At 41.6% G+C, this 24,936-nt stretch overlaps 1 protein-coding gene across 1 annotated transcript; it reads left to right on the top strand.

Moving 5' to 3' along the window:
- Nucleotides 1-2,750: 2,750 nt before the first annotated feature.
- On the top strand, nt 2,751-24,872 carry LOC123356944 (interleukin-5 receptor subunit alpha-like; the record flags this gene model as incomplete). The annotated part of the gene is made up of 8 exons (XM_045000203.1): nt 2,751-2,839; nt 3,857-4,018; nt 14,651-14,799; nt 14,959-15,106; nt 15,980-16,088; nt 16,170-16,357; nt 17,698-17,834; nt 24,728-24,872. Coding segments are annotated over exons 2-8 (949 nt in total), but the record flags the coding sequence as incomplete, so codon positions are not given.
- Between the last annotated feature and the right edge of the window lie 64 nt (nt 24,873-24,936).

The following is a 24,936-nucleotide window of genomic DNA, read 5'->3' as shown; positions in this document are numbered from 1 at the left end:
AATCATTAAAAAAGGCTTGCTTAAAAAACAATGTTTGCTATTTGCAAAGGTACACTCACCAGAGCTCCCTTCCATGGCGTCATTGTCTGGGATAGTGGCTTGTGAGGGCTGGGAGGACGGTAATTCCGTCAGGGTGATAAAAAGCTCCTGGCTGCTGGGGCTCACGGAGTGCTGTGTGCTCTCTGCTAGGTCTTCCTCCTCTTCTTCATCTTCATCTTCCCCGTCTGCATAATCCTCAGCCATGGCAGAGATTACAACCCCCACCTCGGAATCCACGGTCAGGGGTGGGGTACTTGTGGCGCAGCCCCCTAAAATTGCATGCAGCTCAGCATAGAAGCGGCATGTTTTTCGATCTGCCCCGGACCTTCCGTTTGCTTCTTTGGTTTTCTGGTAGCCTTGTCTGAGCTCCTTAACTTTCACTCTGCACTGCACCGAGTCCCGGCTGTGGCCTTTATCCGTCATAGCCTTAGAAATTCTTTCAAATACTTTTTCATTTCGTCTTTTGGAACGCAGTTCTGTTAGCACTGAATCCTCTCCCCAGATAGCGATCAGATCCAGTACCTCCCGTGCAGTCCATGCTGGGGCTCTTTTACGATTCTCAGGAGACTGCATTGTTAACTGTGCTGATGAGCTGTGCGTGGTCACCTGTGCTGATGAGATCTCCATGCTGGGGAAGCAGGAAATGAATTTCAAAAGTTCGCGGGGCTTTTCCTGTCTACCTGGCCAGTGCATCCGAGTTCAGAATGCTGTCCAGAGCGGTCACTGGTGCACTGTGGGATAGCTCCCGGAGGCCAATGCCGTCGATCAGCGTCCACACTAACCCTAATCCGATATTTTAATACCGATACTAGCGTTACTCCTCTCGTTAGGGAGGAGTACAGAAACCGGTTTAAAGAGCCATTAAAATCGATATATGGTGCCTCCTAGTGTGGACGGTTGTGGCGTTAAATCGGTTTTACGCTCTTAAAACCGGTTTAAACGCCTAGTGTAGACCAGGCTCCAGATTCGTCCTCAGAGGAGTTGCAGCATATGTACTGAATGAGGCAAGGGATTCTTTGGAAAAATACATTGTGATCATGTAATTTGTCATAAGGAATGTGCAGTACGGGGTGAATCAAGAATACACAGGCAACCTTAATTCTGTCATTTCCTAACTTTTCAGTACTTGACTTTGCAACCTTAACATTCTGTAAGGTAGATTTTAAATATAATTTCCTACATTTTCAAAAACTAAAAAGAAAAAAAAACGCAAAAATTTCCACATGTGGACCTGTATAGACCTCTGACATGGTTTCTCAGCAGGGTTGAGATCTTTAGCTCCAAAGCACAGTTCTCTACCACTGCAGCTAATGAAGTAACTAGTAGCAAGAGAAGGTTGTATTTGTGTATGTGGCCCTGCCACTAGAGGGGGATGGAGACACATACTTTGCCAGTAGTTTTCACAGCTATTTACTAGACAACACAGGAATGTTGAGACCAGGTGAAAATTTCCTTCCCCTCCTTGTTCCTATTTCCCCCAGTCCCTGGCTCCTGTCATCTTAAGCTGCCCTTTGTTCATATACCCACTCTTGTATTTTCAGCACCCATTCACTCCTGCCCCTATGCCCACTCCCAGCTCCTGCTCCTAACCTTGATCCCCCACATGCTTCTATTTCCCCTTTCCCACTCTGCATCTCTTCATGCAATCCCCTCACCCCCATTACTTACCCCTCCGCATTTGAGTCAGACACTTTCCTCCTTTGCCTGCATGCTGGGCTCTGGCAGGGGGAGCATTGAAAACACAGGGCAGGCAGGCTCCCTGCTCTCATTTCTGGCACCTGGCACCACAGTTGCTCCCTAGCAGCCAGAAGCTGCAATCGCAGAGAAAGTCCTGCTTGGCCCTTGCAGCACTGTGAGTCTTCGGAGAATTTAGCTGCCAAACTCTGACAAGTCTCCACTGAGCATATGTAAAATGAGATTTTGTAGAGGCTTATAATTTACCAAATTTGGGAAGCTTTTCACAGAAGTGGCAAAAGGCACATTCCTGATATCAGGCCTACCTCTCCCCCTAGTCAAATTTTAAATCCCTACTCCAATACATGGAGGTGTAGAGATTGTCATGAAACAGATGTAAGCACTTTTTAAACATGGGAAAAACAATGTATTTTTCCTTAATCTGATAGTCAGACACGTCCGAACCATTTTAGCTGAACCTTTCTCTGAATATACCAGACACTCAGGATGGAAAATATCAGCTTGAACAGTTAAAGTTTGACAAAGTTATAAACAACTACCTAGCCAGCCTATAACCAGGCCCCCGGAGAGGAAGTCCTGAACAATCACCAGTCAAAGATCACTATTCTCACACAATTTAATTACAATTTAAAAAATATTTTAAAAAATATAATTAACAGAATAAACAAGACGAAAGCTGGACAATTTCAGGAACTAAGTTAGGTAGATCTGATATCAAAAGTGAAATTGGTAGCAAAAGTCAAGTTCCTTTTGTCAAGAGGAGGCTGGTCATTCTTTCCCCTTCAGTTAGGGCTGGAGCTCTTTTGCTGATCTGTTTCCTTTTTATTTGTTGCATACAGCAAGATGCATGAGTCTGTAGTAAGTTCTGTACAATCTTTCCTAGAATCAGAACTTTTATTTTTGAAACTACAGTAGCTGCTGATTCATTTAATTTCATTTAAGTCCTGGAAGTTTCTTTAAAGACAAGAGCTGATAGCAAGATACAGAGTGGTTTGAAAAACTTTCTCTTCCAATGAAGTCAAGGGAAGAGATGGTAACAACTGACTGTTGTCGTCTTAAAGGAGATGAAACTCAAAGCAGTCTGAAGACTTAAGATAAAGTTCTGGTATGTATCCACACCACCAACTCTTTAGGGATTTGTTTTTTAATTTGATCCCGTAGAAAATGTCCTGCCACAATGTCAAGTATAACTTTGAAAATACACGTGACTAAGAGTTGCTATTTTAAATCGTATGAGCTCACATCTTAAAACTGTAATGTTATCTATGTTGGTTATTTAATTGTTCCTAAATATTTCAGAACATTACATAGCATAATATAATATCACTGCAAGTAGGGTTAGAAAAACTTTTGTCCTCAACCTTAAATACAGTGCAAGTGCTAGTCATGTTCTAATTATGCAGCTGTTGTAGTGACTCCACAATTTAGATTGCTTTGAGATTTGCATTTAAAGAAGCAATAAAATCTCCATGGTTCACCCTTTGAGGATTGAATTTAGTTTCCAAATCTGGCACTTGAAATGTCCTGGTTATTTCTGTAGTGAAATGCTCACTTTTTCAGAGAAAACATTTAAAAATGCTGCTTTTTAAAATGTTATCCTCTTTTCCTAATTTCTGTGTGTCCTCTAGCAAAATAATCAGAGTTCCCACCCACAGTAAACTGTCTCTCTATTTCACCCTCACATACACATAGTTTAAGAGAATATCTTATATATAGGTCTCTTGAGTAATTGCTTTAAACCATACAAAGATTAGCTGTCAGAACTCCTGAGATCTGTTACTTTCATATTCTGACACAGATTGCCTGCTTCCTCGATTCACCAGATGTGCTCTGCACGAACCCTGCAAACCTCAGAGCTGAGGCACTGGTTCAGCCCTTGGCAGCCCTGAGGATCGGCAGGTGTTGAACATGAGTGGTATACAATGGCTTGCCCCTCCCCACTACCACCACCACTTGCACTAAATAGAGCTCAATCAGACCTGGGAATTGGGACTGTTACAACAAAGTCCAGAATGACATTTTGTATTCATGGTATATGTCTTTTTAAAAAACCACTTAAAATGTTAAAAAAAAAATTTTTCACAGCTTGAAAATAACTGTAACGTCCTAACTCTCTTTTCAGCCTCAAACAGAACTGAAGTATTTTAGTTTCAAATTCAATTGAAGTGCAAAGTATTTGTAAGGGCACATGCTACAATTACTCCTTCGATCATGCTTCTGCTTAGCCTTACCTGGTATGAGATGATTTCTGTTAGCCTGGCAAACGGAGAACCAGCAATAACTGGTAAGTTTTGTGACATTTAAAGTGATACATTTAAAATGATACAAAGAAAATGAAACTCAAAACAGCCAGATAAAGTTCTGGTATGTAGCCACACTCCCAAGTCTTTAGGGATTAGTTTTGAATTTGATCCCATGCAGGTAGTGAGAGGCTGCAATCACTGCCATCTGCAGTTTTGTCTTGAGAAGAGGGGACTCTCATACATTAATTCCTCAGGCTGTCAATACATAGCCTCACAACATGACCTCTCTAGGATTGGGGTATCTTATGGAGGTGCTTGGGCCAAATCCCAAGTGATAGGCAGGCTCCCAGGCTGGAAAATGTCCTGCCACAATGTTAAGTATAACTTTGAAAATATGCGTGACTAAGAGTTGCTCTTTTAAATCGTATGAGCCCACATCTTAAAAATGTAATGTTATCTATGTTGGTTATTTAATTGTTCCTAAATATTTCAGAACATTACATAGCATAATATAATATCACTGCAAGTAGGGTTAGAAAAACCTTTTTCCTCAACCTTGAATACAGTGCAAGTGCTAGTCATGTTCTAATTATGCAGATGTTGGTAGTGACTCCACAATTTAGATTGCTTTGAGATTTGCATTTAAAGAAGTAATAAAATCTCCATGTTTCAGCTTTTTAGGATTGAATTTAGTTTCCAAATCTGGCACTAGAAATGTCCAGTTTATTTCTGTAGTGAAATGCTCACTTTTTCAGAGAAAACATTTTAAAATGCTGTGGTTGGATAGGATGTGGTTGCATAGGAAAGGCACACTGAAAGTGGCAGGGATCCTATGGGAAAAATAATATGTGATCATACAATTAAAGGTTGTATCACAATGCAGACGCACAATGGGTCTTAATATAGGCAACCTCATTTCTGCCATTTCCTAATTTCCCTTTTGGGTCCCAGGACAGAATAGGGCCCCTGTCCTCTTGCATGGGTTGTGGAGGATTGCAAAGGAGAATAGAAACTGAGAGAACTTGCAGCCAGAGGGAACAGGGGATAGACCGGAGAATCACACCATCACTGGTAAAAGGCAAGTCTACGTGATTGGGGACTCTTTACTGAGAAGAATAGATAGGCCTGTAACCAGAGCTGATCCACAGAACAGAAGGATGTGCTGTCTGGCGGGTGCTAAGATATGGGATGTGGACCTGAGGCTGAAGAGGATCCTAACGGGAGCGGGAAAGAATCCACTAATTGTCCTTCATGTGGGAACAAATGATATGGCTAGATTCTCGCTGGAATGTATCAAGGGAGACTATGCTAGGCTGGGGAAGACGCTTAAGGAAATTGAGGCTCAGGTGATCTTCAGTGGGATTCTCACTGTTCCTTGAGAAAAGCAACAAAGGTGTGACAAGATGTCTTTAAGATGTGTGGCCACTGGGAAGCATTCATAGACAGAAGACTGTTCTCTCGGGATGGACTTCACCTGAGTAGGGAGGGAAATAGACTTCTAGGATGGAGGCTGGCACAACTGATTAAGAGAGCTTTAAACTAGGAATTGGGGGAGATGGTTGGGAGATGTCCAGGTAATCTCCATGCTGGATTTTAGCACTGAGAGGGAAGGAAATGAAGTAAGAAAGGATACAGCCGTGGGTAGGAGAATGGACATAAGGAGGAAGAGTAGTGTAGATACCAGTCTAATAGGTGATATTGGTGGTAGAATTTCTGGGCCTCATCAGGTAAGAATGTGAGCGAAGCCAAACAACAAAAATTAAGATGTTTGTACACCAATGCGAGGAGCCTAGGTAACAAAATGGAGGAACTAGAGCTACTGGTGCAGGAAGTGAAACCAGATATTATAGTGTGACGGAGCGATTCTGGCGGGACCCAACTGAGAGTGCCAAATCAGGACCAATTGCTCAAACAGGGCAGTCACAGCCCTAGGCTGGGGTTTTTCCACCTCTAAGGCAAACCAAACCAGCCAGACAAAAAGGACTTTGGTCTCACCCCACTGGCTAACCACAAGTCACACAAGCAATTTCCTTAGACACTCCAGTCTCCCAGCATCACCACCAGTGCACTCGTCCTGGGGATGAATGGTTATGAAAACCAACACCCCAATAAAAGAAAACGGTTCCCTCGATCCCAAAGGACCAAGCCCCAGACCCAGGTCAATATACACATCAGATCTTACCCACAAATCACGCTGTTGCCAATCCTTTAGAATCTAAAATCTAAAGGTTTATTTACAAAGGGAAAAAGGTAGAGATGAGAGGTAGAATTGGGTTAAATGGAATCAATTACATACAGTAATGGCAAAGTTCTTAGTTCAGGCTTGCAGCAGTGATGGAGTAAACTGCAGGTTCAAATTAAGTCTCTGGAGAACATCCCCCACTGGGATGGGTCGTTCAGTCCCTTGTGTAAAGCTTCAGTTTGTAGCAAAGTCCCTCCAGAGGTCAGAAGCAGGATTGAAGACCAGATGGAGATGAGGCATTAGCCTTATATAGACTTTTCCAGGTGTAAGAATCCCTTTGTCTTCACTGTGGAAAATTACAGCAAAATGGAGCCTGGAGTCACATGGGCCGGTCCCTGCATACTTTGCTGAGTCACAAGGCGTGTCTGCCTTCTCTCCATGGGTCAATTGTGTAGCCGATGGCCCTTAATGGGCCATCAAGCCAGCTAGGCAGGGCTAACACCAGCTTGTCTGGGATCTTTCCCAGAAGCAGAGCATAATACAAAATACAGACAGTACAGAGCCAATACTTATAACTTCAACTACAAAATGACACACAGACATACAGACAGCATAATCATAACCAGCAACCCAGAACCTGGTCTTAGACACCTTATATGACCCCCTTCACTTAAGATTTGGTGCCACCACAGGACCTTGGTTGCAACCCATGTTCTATATGGTCCCCATTTATATCAATAACGTCACATATAGGTATAACAGAAATATGATGGAATAGTAGTCATGACTGGAGTACAGGTATTGAAGGGTATGTGCTGTTTAGGAAAGACAGAAATAAAGGCAAAGGTGGTGGAGTAGCATTGTATTTCAATCATGAGGTAGACTGTACAGAAATAAGAAGGGATGGAATGAATAAGACAGAGTCTGTCTGGGCACAAATCACATTGGGGAAGAAAGCTACTAGAGCCTCCCCTGGGATAGTGCTTGGGGTGTGCTATAGACCACCGGAATCTGATTTGGATATGGATAGAGACCTCTTTAATGTTTTTAATGAAGTAAATACTAATGGGAATTGTGTGATCATGGGAGAGTTTAACTTCCCAGATATAGACTGGAGGACAAGTGCTAGTAATAATAATAGGGATCAGATTTTCCTGGATGTGATAGCTGATGGATTCCTTCACCAAGTAGTTGCTGAACCAACAAGAGGGGATGCCATTTTAGATTTGGTTTTGGTGAGTAGTGAGGATTTCATAGAAGAAATGGTTGTAGGGGACTACCTTGGTTCGAGCGATCATGAGCTAAGTCAGTTTAAACAAAATGGAAGGATAAACAAAAATAGATCTGTGACTAGGGTTTTTTATTTCAAAAGGACTAACTTTAAAAAATTAAGGAAATTAGTTAGGGAAGTGGATTGGACTGAAGACTTTGTGGATCTAAAGGCGGCGGGGGCCTGGAATTACTTCAAGTCAAAGTTGCAGACTGCATCCCAAGAAAGGGGAAAAAATTCATAGGCAGGAATTGTAGACCAAGCTGGATGAGCAAGCATCTCAGAGAGGTGATTAAGAAAAAGCAGAAAGCCTACAAGGAGTGGAAGATGGGAAGAATTAGCAAGGAGAGCTACCTTCTTGAGGTCAGAACATATAGAGATAAAGAGAGAAAGGCCAAAAGCCATGTACAGTTGGACCTTGCAAAGGGAATTAAAACCAATAGTAAAAGGTTCTACAGCCATATAAATAAGAAGAAAACAAAGAAAGAAGAAGTGGGACCGCTAAACACTGAGGCTGGAGTGGAGGTTAAGGATAATCTAGGCATGGCCCAATATCTAAACAAATATTTGCCTCAGTCTTTAATGAGGCTAATGAGGAGGTTAGGGATAATGGTAGGATGACAAACAGGAATGAGGATATGGAGGTAGATATTACTACATCCGAGGTAGAAGCTTAATGGGACTAAATCGGAGGGCCCAAATAATCTTCATCCAAGAATATTAAAGGAACTGGCACATGAAATTGCAAGCCCATTAGTAAAAACTTTTAATGAATTAAGTTTAATGTAAACTCAGGGGTTGTACCGTATGACTGGAGAATTGCTAACATAGTTCCCATTTTTAAGAAAGGAAAAAAAAGTGATCCAGGTAACTACAGGCCTGTTAGTTTGACATCTGTAGTATGTAAGGTCTTGGGAAAAAATTTGAAGGAGAAAATAGTTAAGGACATTGAGGTAATTAGGACAAAATACAACATGGTTTTACAAAAGGTAAATCGTGCCAAACCAACCTGATCTCCTTCTTTGAGAAGGTAACAGATTTTTTAGACAAAGGAAATGCAGTGGGGATCAATATGAAAATTGAAAGGTGGATCAGGAACTGATTAAAGGGGAGACTACAATGGGTCGTACTGAAAGGTGAACTGTCAGGCCGAAGGGAGGTTACTAGTGGAGTTCCTCAGGGATCAGTTTTGGGACCAATCTTATTTAATCTTTTTATTACTGACCTTGGCACAAAAAGTGGGAATGTGCTAATAAAGTTTGCGGATGACACAAAGCTGGGAGGTATTGCTAACACAGAGAAGGACCGTGATATCATACAGGAAGATCTGAATGACCTTGTAAACTGGAGTAATAGTAATAGGATGAAATTTAATAGTGAAAAGTGCAAGGTCATGCATTTAGGGATTAATAACAAAAATTTTTGTTTAAGATGGTGATGCATCAGTTGGAAGTAACATAGGAGGAGAAGGACCTTGGAGTATTGGTTGATCATAGGATGACTATGAGTCGCCAGTGTGATATGGCTGTGAAAAAAGCTAATGCAGTCTTGGGATGCATCAGGCGAGGTATTTCCAGTAGAGAGAAGGAGGTGTTAGTACCATTATACAAGGCACTGGGGAGATCTCATCTGGAATACCGTGTGCAGTTCTGGTCTCCCATGTTTAAGAAGGAAGAATTCAAACTGTAACAGGTACAGAGAAGGGCTACTAGGATGTTCCGAGGAATGGAAAACTTCTCTTATGAAAGGAGACTCAAAAAGCTTGGCTTGTTTAGCCTAACCAAAAGAAGGCTGAGGGGAAATATGATTGCTCTTTATAAATATATCAGAGGAATAAATACCAGGGAGGGAGAGGAATTATTTAAGATCAGTACCAATGTGGACACAAGAACAAATAGGTGTAAACTGGCCATCAGGAAGTTTAGACTTGAAATTAGATGAAGGTTTCTAACCATCAGAGGAGTGAAGTTCTTGAACAGCCTTCCAAGGGGAGCAGTAGGGGCAAAAGACATATCTGGTTTCAAGACTAAGCTTGATAAGTTTATGGAGGGGATGGTATGATGAGATAGCCTAATTTTGGCAATTAATTGATCTTTGACCATTAGCAGTAAATATGCCCAATGGCCTGTAATGGTATGTTAGATGGGGTGCGATCTAAGTTACTACAGAGAATTCTTTCCTGGGTGTCTGGCTGGTGAGTCTTGCCCACATGCTTAAGGTTTAGCTGATCACCATATTTAGGGTTGAGAAGGAATTTTCCTCCAGGGCAGATTGGCAGAGGTTCTGTGGGGGTTTCGCTTTCCACTGCAATGTGGGGCATGGGTCACTAGCTGGAGGATTCTCTGCACCTTGAAGTCTTTAAATCATGATTTGAGGACTTCAGTAGCTCAGACGTAGGTTAGGGGTTTGATACAGGAGTGGGTGGGTGAGATTCTGTGGCCTGCGTTGTGCAGGAGGTCAGAGTAGACGATCAGAATGGTCCCTTCTGACCTTAAAGTCTATGATTCTATGTCCTGCAACTAAAAGGGGGCTGCCTGGAGAGGAATAGGCTCTGCCAGGTTAGAAATTTGCCCAAGACACACCATATGATGAGCAAGTCAACAATGTCCATACCAGATTGATCGCAGCCTGGGTTAACCCATCTCCCACCAGGGCGGACACACCAAGTATACTACTGGTGTAAACCCAACAAAGAGGATCCATGGAAGAGATAACATCACATAGCCATGTGGAATGTAAGGACATTGAGACAAATAGGGAAGTTGAAAGAACTTACATATGAAACGGAACAATACACCTGGCACCTTCTAGGAATTTCTGAGGTCAGATGGAAGAATTTTGGAGAGGTACTAACGGAAGAAGGCCATGTGCTCTATTACAGTGGAGAGGACAAACATGTCAACAGTGTAGGATTTCCTGTGCATAAAGATATCAAGAATTCAGTATTAGGATGCCACCCGATGTCCAGCAGGCTTATTTCCATCTGTCTAAAGGCAGTACTGTTTAATATCACAGTGGTACAAGTCTACACCCCTACAACAGACTATGATGATGAGCAAATTGAAGATTTTTACAATCAGCTCCAGGAGACCATCGATAAGGTACACAAGAAAGATATCCTGATTGTACAGGGATATTGGAATGCTAAAGTGGGTACTGACACACAGGCAGATTGGTGAGATTATTGTTGCCCTTTCTGTAATGTGGTAACCAATGAGAGAGGATTGAGACTTTTGGAGTTTGCCAGCTATAACAATCTGGGTCTTGCAAACATATTAGGAGCACATAAAGCAGCCAAATGATCAATGTGGCATGCACCTAATGGTCCACATCACAGCCAGATCGACTACATCATGGTGCAAAACCGATATCATTCTGGGATTAACAGAAGGAAAGCAAGGAGCTTCCCCAGTGCTGGTATTGGAAGTGATCACAACTTTGTGCTGCTAAACTTTTGGCTCTTGCTAAGGAAAATAATCAGGCCAAAGTTCACCAGAACCAAGTTTGACTTAGAAAGACTCAGAGACCAAAACATTCCAGAGTCATTCCAATCAATGATCAGCGGAAAATTTGCCCCACTGCTTGCTCTAGAGGAAGATGTAGAAACAATGACCAACAATTTCAATGCTGTAATGAATGAGGCAGCAATGGACATCCTTGGGAAACATTGTAAGAAGACAAAACCATGGGTCACAAATGAAATACTACAAATGTGTGACATTAGAAGAGAATTTAAGAGAGACAAGAGCAGCACTGCGGGAGTTGATAAATACATTGAGGGACTTGATTGGCAGAAAGATCAAGAAAGGAATGAAGGTGGCGAAGGAGATATGGATTGTAAAACAATGCTCTAAAATTGAAGAGTGTATCTATAATAAAAATAGCAAATGAGCCTTCCAGATTGTAAAAGATCTGACGAAGGAAAGATGGACCAAAATTAACGCAATTCAAGACAAAGAAGGAAACAGTCTTACAGAAGAAAGGGACATTATCAATAAGTCGACAAATTACTGCTCTGATTTATTCAACCACCAGAGAAATGGAGATCCTAGTGTCTTAGACAGCCCAGATTCAACAAAGGAGGATGACTTTCCAATACTATGTGAAGAAGCGGAGACAGCTGTGAAATCACTCAAGAACAGAAAGGCTACAGGTATTAACAACATCCCAGCCGAACTGATGAAATTCGGAGGAGAAATAGTAATAGATGTACTCACCAAGATCTGGAACAAGATATGGCAGACCAGTGAGTGGCCCTCCACATGCACACAGTCACTAATCATCACTCTGCCAGAGAAAGGCAACCTGCAATTGTGTCAGAATTACCGAACTATAAGCTTAATTAGCCATCCCAGCAAAGTGAAGTTCAAAGTTATATTGAACAGATTGAAGCCACAAGCAGAGAGTATCATCGCTGAAGAACAGGCTGGCTTTTGTGCTGGAAGAAGTACCAAAGAACATATTTTCATCCTTCATGTCCTGTGTGAGAAGTACTTACAACACCAGCAGGACATCTACCACATCTTTGTTGACTTCAAGAAGGCGTTTGACAGAGTATGGCACAAAGCTCTCTGGGCAACCATGAAGTACAATATTGGTTGTAAGCTTATTCTTGCCATTAAACAACTGTAGGCCAAGGCCAGCAGTGCAGTTCTTGTCAATGGCATAATAGGAGACCGATTTCACACCGCAGTTGGAATCTGGCAAGGCTGCCTTCTTTTGCCCACACTGTTCAACATCTACTTGGAGCGCATAATGACTGATGCCCTAGAAGATCACATATGCACAGTCAGAATTGGGGGTGATCAATCTCAAATCTTTGGTTTGCTGGTGACATTGATGGCCTGGCAGGCAGCAAAGATGAACTTGCCAACTTGTGAAACGATTGGATGAAACCTCTGCAAAATATGGCATGGAAATCAGTGCAGAGAAAACCAAACTGATGACAAACAAATGTGATGGGATCAGCTCACATATCACTGTCAGTGGACAAGAGCTGGAGACAGTGACACAGTTCAAGTATTTGGGGGCAATCATCACTGATGAAGGACCCAAGGCAAAAATTCTGGCAAGAACTGCGCAAACAACAGCAGCAGTGGCAAAGCTAAAGCCAGTTTGGAGGAATAAGAACATCTTCCTGGAATCCAAACTGAAACTGCTGCATGCATTGGTCATCTCCATTTTTCTGTATGCGTGTGAGACATGGACCCTTACGTCAGAACTTGACTGGAAAATACAGGTAGTAGAGATGAGATACTTCTGTAAAATCCTGGGCTTCTCCTACTTCAACCATGTCGCTAATGAAGAGGTCTGCAACATCATCATCCAGTGTGCTGGGTGGGTCTTACAAAGCCCTCCTGATGACTGTGAAAAAGCATAAACTGAAGTGGTTTGGCCATGTAACAAGATCATCTGGCCTATCCAAGATCATCCTCCAAGGGACAGTACAGGAGAAGAGAAGAAGAGGTAGACAGAAGAAGAGATGGATTGACAACATAAAAGAATGGACAGGAATGGACTTCGCAGAGACTCAAGCACTGACACACAATCATCGGGGTGGAGACAATTGGTTGATTGCACATCAATGATGGTGCCCCAACAACCAATGTGGTTATGGGAGTGACGATGATGATGATGAATTTTGGACTGCTTTTCCTTGTATCATTAATAATGGTCTTTTAGTGTAGGTTTTTGTCTGTCATTAATATTGGTGGGGCTTATAACATTGCCTATTATTAAAATTGCTCCCGGCACATCCAGTTCCAAGTTCCTCTACCAACAGCTCCAAGAGCTAGTCTTCTTGCTCAGGAATCCCAGTCACCCCTCAACCCTAACTTCCAGTCCCAATTTTCCTCTCCCCACCATGAGCCTTTAATCTGAATCTGCTGCCCCCTTACAAGATCCTTGTCCAAATCTATTCTGCCCTGCCACCTCCCACTCACAGGTTTGTCTCTCATACAGGGGCATAGCCCTGGGTGGGCCTGAGTGGCTGCGGCCCACACACTTAGCATCCAGGCCCTCCCAAATTGGGGCTGTAGCCCTCCGAATTTACAGGCTGGGACTCCCAACTCTGGCTCAGTGTCTTTCAGCCTGGCCACGTCTCCATCCTGCCGGCACTGTGCTCTGCTGCCCTGGTCTCTGGCCCCAGCACTAGCCCCACAGGGGTTGCGCCTCATGGGGGCAGGTCTAGGTGGGGCCATCATTGAGCACTGGGGCCAGAGACCAGGGCAGCAGCGCATGGCACAGGCAGGAGAGGCACAAGGCTGGGCTGACAGACACTGACACGGCTTTGGGAGAGGTGGCCAGAGCTCAAGCCCCAGTGGTACCTCCATCTACCCCATAGGTGCTCCCCACAACCTGTCTGCCCCAGGTGCCTGCTGAGCGGTAAGTGGGGGTGGGGGGAAGTTGGCCCCATCCTTCCTTCCTCCCTCACGCCATTCCCCAGGGCACCTGCACCCCCCCGATCCTTCCTGACTCACCCCTCACCAGGGCCTTCATCCCTCCTGTCCCCCTCCCCTCATCCCCCGTCATTGCCTGCCCACCCAGCTTTCCTGTCCTAGCTACACCACTGCTCTCATCCCATCTGAATTTGAATCAGGCAGCTTCCTCCTCCAGGCTGCTTGGGCCCAGCAGATGGGGCATTGAGAGCACAGGAGAGACAAGCTCTCTGCTCTCAGTTTTAGTGCCCAGACCTTGCACAGCTTGCAGTAGTCTAGAGCTGCAATTGCACAGGGCTGGAGCTTGCTCAGTGTGGAAAGAATCTTGGGGGACTTTAGCTGCTAAAATCTAAGAACTCTCAACTGAACCTGTGCAAACTGCAGTTTTTGAAAAGGCTTATAAATTGGCCAAATTTGGGTGGATTTTCATGAGGACAGCAAAAGGAATATCTGACACAAAGGCCATCCCGCCTGCCAAATGTCAGGTCCCTGCTCCAAAGCATCGGCTCTCTATAGTATTTCAAATAAAAGGTCTCAATATTTTTTTAAGCAGGTCAAACAATGAATTCTTTGCTAGCTTTGTTCTCAGAAATGGCACAACACTTCAGCTTAGGCAAACATTGGACATGAACAATTTTAACACAAACAGTTAAAGTCTGGTAAAATTAGAAGCTACTGAAAACAGGGTCTTCGAATAAGAAGTGTTGGGCAACCTCAAGAATGGGCTGTGCCATCAGCCCCACCTATAATATATTAATTATCATTCATCTTACTGTATTTACAGCTTCTATTATGGCACCCAGTGAGCTGCACATTGTTAAGCATGACTTTGGAGTTATTCTCTCCTGGAACAGTAACATTACGGAAGAAACTAAGACATATTATGTGAAGTATGTTTTGATTTATAAGTTCGATACAGCTAAGGAAATAACAGTAAGTCACAACACACTTTACACATAGTTTTGGTAAAATAAGATAATGCCTTATTTCATGTCTGGTAATTTGCAGAGCTTTCCTTTAATAATAATAATATTAATTGGCTATTGCATGGAACTCTTCATTATAATGCAGTTCTATGTTTTCTTCTTCCAGGAAAGACTTCAAGAAAAGGAAAAGATGATAAGACTTGGGTTACACTCTGGTTTCCATGCTAAAGTTAAAACACAGCTTCTTTCAAAAGAATCAGACGACATTATAAAGGAGAGTAACTGGACCGAATTTACTTACAAGGCACCGCCAGGTCAGCTAGTTTTCTGCATAGTGTTAGGATATTAAAAGTGTCTGATAAAAAAGGTAGAGATGCACCAGTGCTGAAATCCTTACTAATAGCTCTTTCTTGTGCTGGCTATTTTTTGGTATGCATTTCGGTAAAACACTAAGGGAGGATAATGATAGAGGTCTAAAAAATCATGACTGGTGTAAATAAGGAAGTGTTATTCACTCCTTCACATATCACAAGAACCAGCAGTCACCCAATTCAATGAATAGGCAGCAGGTTTAAAATAAACAAAGGAAGCACTTCTTCACACGACGCACAGTCAGCCTGTGGAATTCGTTGCCAGGGATGTTGTGAAGGCCAAAAATATAACTGGGTCAATAAAAAAAATTTAGATAAGTTCATAGAGGATAGGTCCATCAATGGCTAATAGCCAAGATAGTCAGGGACACAACCCCATGCTATAGGCATAATGGGAGAGATGGGTGGAAGCATGCTACAATTACAAAATTACCACCTCTATTCTATTGACTCAGACACAGAAACACCCCACAATCCTCTTGGATTTCCCTAGCAACTGAATGGATTATGGAAATCCCATAGCACATGGTTCCTGGGAAATCCCAGGAGGGCTCCGTAAACTACTAGAATAGGAATTATTGAGTGTTTCTGCAAAGGTCTCAAAAGGGACCTCAGGCAATAGGAATAGAAATGTTCCCAATGCCCTATAACGCAAAGGCAGACACATCCTTTAACTCAATTCTAGAAACTTGGATTCCTCTCTCCCTCTCTGTCTTTCTCCTGGATTTGTACTGGCACCAATCACTTCAAGAATCAATGTAAAACAAGCAACATGCTAATATTCTTCTCTTTTCTTTCTTTGTTTTTTGGTTGCAGTATATATCCAAAATTTCTCATGCGTCATATATAACATTTCCAATTTAAATTGTACCTGGGACATTAAAACAGAAGCTCCTGAGGATGCTCAGTATTTTCTTTCCTACAGGTAAGGATCCTGTTAAAACAAGAACAAAATATTATTAAAAAATCATCTGAGTTTTACATTACTTCTATTTTCTTCCTACAGGCACAGTAGAGAAGAGTTTCAATGCCAACTATATTTAACAAATGCAAAGAACAAAAACATTGGATGTCACATGAAAGAAGTATATTTTAATCACGCTAATAAAATCAGATTTAATATAACTGTAAAGGAACTAAGCAACAGTTCAGAAAACCATTCTTATTACAAAAAATGTATACCGCAAAGACTAGGTAGGTGTTTTCATTATTGCCTAGCATTGTGAAATGTTCAATTGCTCGTGATTTCCTGAGGAGAGAGGGTGGGGGTGGGGGGAGCATGACTCACTACATTCAAAGGGGTATATTCTGCTTTTAGAATGCATTTACATTTGTGGACATTTGACATAAAGATCAAAAATCAAAGAATCTCTTATATAAATCACTTTTTCATTAAGGCTGTTCGAAATATGGTAATGATTGTTTTGTGAAAAAAATGCAGATGTTTCAAAATCATTTCTGTCCTACACAATTTGAAAAGTAAAGATTTTTAGTTTAGAACATTTTATGAACATTTTCATAGAACATTTTTGTTTTTGAAGTTTTCATTTCTCCTAATTTCTTCCCCTATCCCCGCGTTCCCCCCATTTTAATCCTCTTTATTTCTTTTCTCCCTTTTTTGCCACCACAAAAGGGGAAATAAAAACAAAAACTAAAAACCAAATCCACAAAATTTTCATGTTGGGGTTTAAATAAAAAAGGAAGATTTTAAACTATACTTATTGGCAATACTCATTTTTTAAAAATTAATTTTCATTGAAACCTTTTGATGCAAAATGTTTCAGTTGAAGAGTTTCAGTGAGTGCTATTTGTAACTCTGTTGATAATTATGGCTGATCCAATACGTTTTTTATTAATTTACTTCAATGAATTAAACCTGGGGAAGAGGAGGGAAAGTTTCCCATAAAAGGTCTGAGTAGTTTCCTGGTTGGTTCTAGTTCACATCTCAGTTACAATAAATACATAGCCACTTTTTACATTATGAACCTAACGGGTTGTATTCAAACCTCAGTTACACTGCCATAAATCTGGAATAACTCTAGATGATCTGATGGTCCCTCTAGAGGCCTTAAACTCTATGAATTTATGAACTCAATTGATAACCGAGCAACAGAATTATTGGTACAGGCACTCCAGATTTACACCACTGTAACTTATTTCAGAAGATGGCCCACCATGTTTACTCTCATCTACACTCTGACCCAGATTCTGAATTCATTTACACTGATTTACATCACTGGGATTTACTGGCATCACCTCAGATTTACGCTGTAACTGAGATCATTACATGGACCTTTGAACTTATTTCTGGTGTGAATTGTTTGTTCAGACCCTAGGAAAACTTGTGCAGCAATACATTTTAGTTTAGCTTTAAGCTACACTAGACTATTGTGATTACCTAACCAAAGGTGAACAGCATACTTTACTTTGACTGAAACTGCCAAACAGAAGCTGCAGTCTGCCAGTATACTGCATTCCATTCACATGCCTGCTTGCTGAAAGAACATGAAATATTCTGTTTTGTTTATTGTCAGAGAAACTGAACCCTCCAATCAATGTGTCTATATCACTTGAAAACAGAAGGATTAAAATTAACTGGAAACCACCACCTACTATTGGTTCAGCAAAAAAAAATTGCTTTACATACCAAGTGAAAATTACAGATCTAGAGGTAATATACGGTAATCTTTCTTAACCAATATAACCTCAGCTCTATACCAACTAATTCCCTGCTCAGGTTAAACAGAATCAGGTCTTGGTTGAACTTCTGAGAAATCCCAAGCCCTGCAGCAAATGACCTAGCATTTACCATTCTTTCTTCTCAGTGGAGCTGGTCAAAAAGTGAAAACCTATTTTCATGAAGATGTAGAAAGTTTTCTTCATTTTGAAAGGAACCAGGTTTTCATTTGTTTTGTTTTCTTTTTTACTGAAAGCACTATAAAATGATTACTGATATTTTTCAGTTACTAAACAGCAGATTTTTTGGTAAAAGAAAAATCTTGATAACCATCTCAATATTTTCAATTTTAAAAATATAGGCATTCATTATTTTGTGAAAAATGAAAAAAAAAATCAACAACACTGACAAATTTCCATGAGAAATGTTGATTGAAACGACCAGTTTGAATCTTTGTGCAATTCTACTTCTGAGTCATTGCTGATCAAAACTTCCTTAGCAAAGACTGGGGTGTTAGAGAGGCTGTCTTTGAGATGAGGTATTAAAATGAAGACTCACTTGTCATTTAAGAGCTTGTGATATGTTTTGCAAGAGGATGGGTATGTCCTGGTCAAATTAAAGATTTGCTATTTTACTATACTCCTTTCCTAAATTTCTTCTACAGTTTCAGTATCTCTGAAACTGGTGAATAGAAGTAACTGATCTCCATAGGCCTTGGCATAGGCATTTTGAGTGCTTGAGTGTATGGGGGTGTTATATGCATGCAAATATTGTCATCATTGCAATATTTAGTTGAAATTGTGAAAAAGTACATATTCTAAGCTCTAGGCCTTATGCATATGTTCCCTTAAAAATGCCTGCTAAATGTGTTTTTTGTAGTTCTTGCTACAGTTTTAAATTCATATACATATAGATAAGCAGGGGCGGCTCTAGGCACCAGCAAAGCAAGCAGCTGCTTGGGGCAGCCCATTTTCAGAGGCTGCAGCCAGCAGGGATCCAGCCTGGAAGCTGAGAACCAACAGGGGGCCCTGGGAGCTGTAGTTCCTTGGTTAGCTCCCTGCCTATAGAGCCAGCCATGGAGCAGGGAAAGAACTACATTTCCCAGCATTCCCTTGGCTGCTATGAACAGGATGAACAGTATGGTAGCTGAAACCTCATGCTGCAGCTTGCTGTGAATGGAGAGCTCACTGCTAGAGCGGGGTGGCACTATGAGTGGGGAACAAGTGTGCCCATGGAGTAGGTGGCTTTGGCCCAGATATCCCCTTCAGAAGACATCCCCAGACTGGATTAGGGATACTAGTGTGACCTCACCTTGCAGCCGCCAAAGAAGAAATTGGGTAGACTAAATGGACAGTGCCCCTCTCTCTCTGAAGCCTAGCAAGGGAGGTATGTGGATCCCACTAGCATTTAAAATGAAAAGTAAGGGAGGGGAGGCTCTACTGGACCTGGGCAGCTTTAGATACAGTACCAGGCATGTAGGAGGATTTCCACTTCTGAGCCATGGAAGCAGAAATTGACTTTTCCTTTCCAGATTTAGCTAATATTCAGAAAGGGAATCTAGCACCTGCCTTCCAGATTTGAACACCCTCAAAATTCAGGAGTGCTCAAGCTCAATTTGGGCAGCTGTTACTTCATTCCCCCAAATCAAATATACTGATCCCACTGTAACTTGCTGTAGAAAAAGTAGGATAAAATTGAGCAAGAAATGCGTTCCAGTGGTTTTTAGGACTGGAATTGCTATTTTCAACAGCCATTGCCTTTTTTTTTTTTTTTAGTTTTATTTGTTTAAAAGGAAGCCAGTGATATTGCATTGGCAAATTCCCCATAGAAAAAGAGTGGAACAAAAGAATAATAAAGGCACCTCAACTTTTCCTCATTTATTGAGGACAGTCTTATAATATGCATCTAGATATCTTCCAATCACACAAGCTGAAAATTGTTCCACTTTACTGCAGTTATGTAACCATATGGGAACGAATCCTGTCTGTGTTTTGTGCACATCCAAAATTCCTGCCGAATGACCCACTCTGGGAGCAAGTTACCAGTGACTCAGGGCTGGGGCAGAAGGAGGGTGCAGGTGGCGGCGGGGAGAGCCTGGGGCTGGGGCAGCAGGGGGTTCGGGTGGAGGGGGCAGAGCCCAGGGCTGGAGCGGCAGGGGGTGTGTGGGTGGGGGGGCACTGGTGGGAGGGGAGGGGGGAGCCCAGAGCTGGGGCAGTATGGGGTGTGTTGGGGAGAGCCCAGGGCTGGGATGGCAGGGGGTGTGGGTTGGGGGAGGCCTAGGGCTGGGGCAGCAGAGGGGTGTGGGGGGAGCACGGGGCTGGGGTGGGGGCAGCCAAAATTTTTTTTGCTTGGGGCGGCAAAAGACCTAGAGCCGGCCCTGTAGATAAGCTTTGAAACAAAAGACACTGGAAGCTAAAAACAGAGAAAGGCCTCCACAATTCATGCTTGCAAAGCTAAGTGTAGACAGAACTCCAGGTGCACAGGAAGCAAGTTGTGGGAATTCTGAATTTTGTCTGTGCTCAGAATAGAGAGAGTGCCCTTCACTGAGCTACTGGTGAGCTGGGTCCAATCTAAGCTAAAACCTAGGACTACAATAACATTGGAAAACTCTGGACAATGGACTGGAGTATTTTTGAACCCCAAGAAGGAAACATCCCTACTCAGAAAAGCACTTAAAGATGTGTTTAGGTGCTTTCTTGAACCAGGGCCTTAAAGCACAATGTTGCATTTTAACAGGAAATTAGTTGAACATAAAAATTTCAACATGAATTTAATTAAGACTTGCCAACTTTCCATCAGATATTTTCTTCCCCTCAAAATAAAAATGTATTGGAAAAATAAACTAAATATGTAGTTCACTCTCAAAATATAGATTTAGGCTCCAGTCCTGCAAAGATTTACCAGTGCACTTAATGTTACACACATTGAACTCAATGGCAGTATTCACCTGCATAAAATACATATGTAGGTCTTTGCAGGACTGAGATCATAACCGGTGTATTTCAAATGCCATAATATATATGTGATAGCAAAAATCCTACAATAAAACATCCAGTCTTGGTTTTTTATGAGTGCTGTGAAGATCTGAAAAAAACTGCCCTGTATAGCTCAAGCATCTAAATTAGTTTTACTAATGAATACAGTGTAATATTAAAATGTTGTAATATTTACTTCAGAGAGGGACCTCACCTGCCTTAGTTTTTTTTAAACATCTGACACTATAAAATGTAAATGTAAGCAGCTGAGCTGAAAAGTTATGTTCAATTTATATGGACAGCTAAATTGTAGGGCTGTCAATTAATGTCAGTTAACTCAAAAAAATTAATCACGATTATTAATCGCACTTATAACAATAGAATACCAATTGAAATTTATTAAATATTTTGGATGTTTTTCTACATTTTCAATATTGATTTCAATTACAACACAGAATACAAAGTGCACGGTGCTCACTTTATATTGTTATTTTTTATTACAAATATATGCACTGTAAAAATGATAAAAAAAAGAAATAGTATTTTTCAATTCATCCCATACAAGTACTGAAATGCAATCCCTTTATCGTGAAAGTGTAACTTACAAATGCAGATTTTTTTGGTTATATTACTGCACTCAAAAACAAAACAGCGTAAAACTTTAGAGCCTACAAGTCCACTCAGTTCTACTTCTTATTCTGCCAATCGCTAAGACAAACAAGTTTGTTTACATTGACAGGAGATACTGCTGCCTGCTTCTTATTTACAATGTCACCTGAAAATGAGAACAGGTGTTCGCATGGCACTTTTGTAGGCGGTGTTGAAAGATATTTATATGCCAGATAAGCTAAACATTCGTATGCCCCTTCATGCTTCAGCCACCATTCCAGAGGACACGCTTCCATGCTTATGATGCTTGTTAAAAAAATAATGCGTCAATTAAATTTATAACTGTACCCCTTGGGGGGAGAATTGTATGTCTCCTGCTCTGTTTTACCTGCATTCTGCATATATTTCATGTTATAGCAGTCTCAGATGATGACCCAGCACATGTTTGTTTTAAGGACACTTTCACAGTAGATTTGACAAAACACAAAGAAGGTACCAATGTGAGATTTCTAAAAATAACTACAGCACCCAACCCAAGGTTTAAGAATCTCAAGTGCCATCCAAAATCTGAGAGGAACAAGGTGTGGAGCATGCTTTTAGAAATCTTAAAAGAGCAACACTCAGATGCAGAAACTACAGAACCCAAATGACAAAAAAAGTAAATCAACCTTGTGCTGGTGGCATCTGACTCAGATAATGAAAATGAACATGCATCAGTCCACACTGCTTTGGATCGTTATCAAGCAGAACCCATCATCAGCATGGAAGCATGTCCTCTGGAACGGTGGTTGAAGCATGAAGGGACATGAGCAGTGATGAGCTGCCAAAATCTTAACAACCGGTTCCCTATAAAAAGTTCTGATTTAAGGGGGGGAGCGGGGGAGGGGCCGGGGCAGGCAGAGACATACTCATGGGGCCGGGGGCCCCTGCAGGGCCTGGGGCAAATTGCCCCACTTGCCCCCCCCGGTAGCCCTAGAGCTTGCAGCCCCCTCCCTCCTTACCTTGTCGGCAGCTCAAAGCAGCAGGACGACTCCGGAGCTCAGCTGAGCTGCCCAGCTGATGCCGGTGGCTGGCCATGCTGCAGCTGGAGGGAAGCCGGGGAAGGGCTGGGGGAGCCTCAGCCTCCCCAGCTGGGAATCCTGTGAGCAACAGGATGGTCCGGCCCGCGGACCGGAGTTCTTTGCCCACCTCCTGGCCCTTTAACAACCGGTTCTCCACGGAGGTCTAATTTTAGCAACCGGTTCTTGGGAACCTGTGGGAACTGGCTCCAGCTCACCACTGGACATGAGAATCTTTAGCTCATCTGGCACATAAATATCTTGCAATGCCAGCTACAACAGTGCCACGCGAACGCCTGTCTCACTTTCAGGTGACAAGAAGCAGGCAGCAGTATCTCCTGCAAATTGTAACCAATCTTGTTTGTCTGAGTGATTGGCTGACCAAGAAGTAGGACTGACTGGACTTGTAGGATCTAAAATTTTACACTGTTTTGTTTTTGAATGCAGTTTTTTGTACATAATTCTACATTTGTAAGTTCAAATTTCATGATAAAGAGATTGCACTACAGTACTTGTATGAGGTGAATTGAATTTTTTTGTTTTTTACAGTGCAAATATTTGTAATAAAAATAAACATAAAGTGAGCACTGTACACTTTGTATTCTATGTTGTAATTGAAATCAATAGATTTGAAAATGTAGAAAACATCCACAAATATTTAAATAAATAGTGTTCTATTATTGTTTAACAGTGCAATTAATCGTGATTCATTTTTTTAATCGCTTGACAGCCCTATTAAATTGTTATAGGCCCATTCTTTGAAAATCACAATATAAAGTGGAAGTGTGCTAGTTGGATATTGTTGCCTTTATAACCCACATGAACTATTAGAACTGTACTTTTTCCTCTTCAAAAAAAACCACGTGCATTGCTCAGCATTTTCAAATTCGGTGCAAAAAGTTAGGTTTTAGCCAAGTCTGTATTTAGATACTTACACACAAGTACACTGAGTGTGTGAGGTGCTGAGCACCTGTAGCCTTTGCTGAAGTCAACATGTGACTAGCTCTGTGCATAAGGAGGGCTCACATGAAACACATTGTCAGGATCGAATCTAAGTATTATACAACAAAGAATAAAGCCTGGAGGTGGGGGCAGAGAAGGATGAAGGTTATATCAGTGAAAGGTTGTTAAACAGGCTAAGTTTGGTATTTTAGAGGAAGATTTGTCAAAGCCCAAAGGACAGTTAGGTGCTTAACTTCCATTTGAAGTCAGTGGGAGTTGGTCATCTAACTGCCATGCATGCCTTTGAACACCCCCACCCCCGGAGATGTTTTAGCATATTAGCCTTTGTGGCATTTCTGGAGCGAAGGCTGAGATGGAGGACAGGAAGGATTTGCAGGAGGAGAGTAAAGTCACATGGTGCATAGGGTCACAACTATGCTGTGCACCATGCTGAGAAGACAGCATGCTAAATCTTTTTAAAGGTGTAGTGTAGCTAGCACCTCACATGCTTCCCCAACACCACTGGAGTCATTCTGCCTTTCAAAATGATAATGATTCCAGACCTCATTGCTTATGTTATCACAACCTCCCTGCACAGCTCTCTGCCTCTTAGTTTATTCCTTCCACTATTGCTTCTCCTTGTCAGTAACAGTCCCCTCCCCTCCTTTTTTTTCTGCCTCTTGTAAAGCATGTATTGTTGCACATGTATGATAGTTGGCCTGAATTTTCATAAATAACTAATTATTTTAGGTACCTCAATTTTTCAGTGTCCAACTTGAGAGATCTTAATGGGCCCTGACTTTCACAAATGCTGAACAGCCACTCTGAGGTCTCTTTTAAGGTTAGTTACCCCAAAATTGTGGCACCCAGAATTGCTAGTTATTTTTGAAAATGTAGGCTATTTCTTTAGGGAAACAAATACAAATCTGTGACAAAACCAAGCCAAAACAAACAGAACCCTAAACAAACAAAACCAAACACTAATAAAAACAAATGAGCTTGGCCTTAATATGTTTTTCAGGGCCATGCTAATAGAAAATTAAAAAGGAGTCATTACTCTTTGTATATCAAAATTCTCCTATTCTGTAGCTTCTCATCTTATCAGCTCCCAGGCTTTGCTCTTTTGTTTTGGAATCTGGCTTTTCATATACCCCAGCTAGTAATCAGACTGTGATTTACTATAAACACTGTAACTAAAATATATCTATATTAGGTTTGAAAGAGAGACAATGATATTTGAGGTCTCTAGTATTATATGTTTCTGAGTTGTATTGCTAAATCACTGAAACAAAAACTCTGCTAGCCCATAGATGTTTCCGAAGAGGAATATGTGCATCCAATTCATGATCCAGCAAAACAATATGTTATTCAAGTCAGAGCAAAGAAAACAACATGTATAAGTAACAAGTTTTGGAGTGAATGGAGTGAACCAGTTTTTATTAATGATGGTAAGTTACTAGACTTCTATGACTTTTAATATATAAAGGGAAGAACTTTAGCTGCCAAAAGGGA

The sequence above is a fragment of the Mauremys mutica genome, unplaced genomic scaffold, assembly GCF_020497125.1.
Source record: "Mauremys mutica isolate MM-2020 ecotype Southern unplaced genomic scaffold, ASM2049712v1 000071F_np12_subseq_11525231:11566217_obj, whole genome shotgun sequence".
Classification (NCBI taxonomy): Eukaryota; Metazoa; Chordata; order Testudines; family Geoemydidae; genus Mauremys; species Mauremys mutica.
This window is presented reverse-complemented; position numbering and strand designations above follow the sequence as displayed.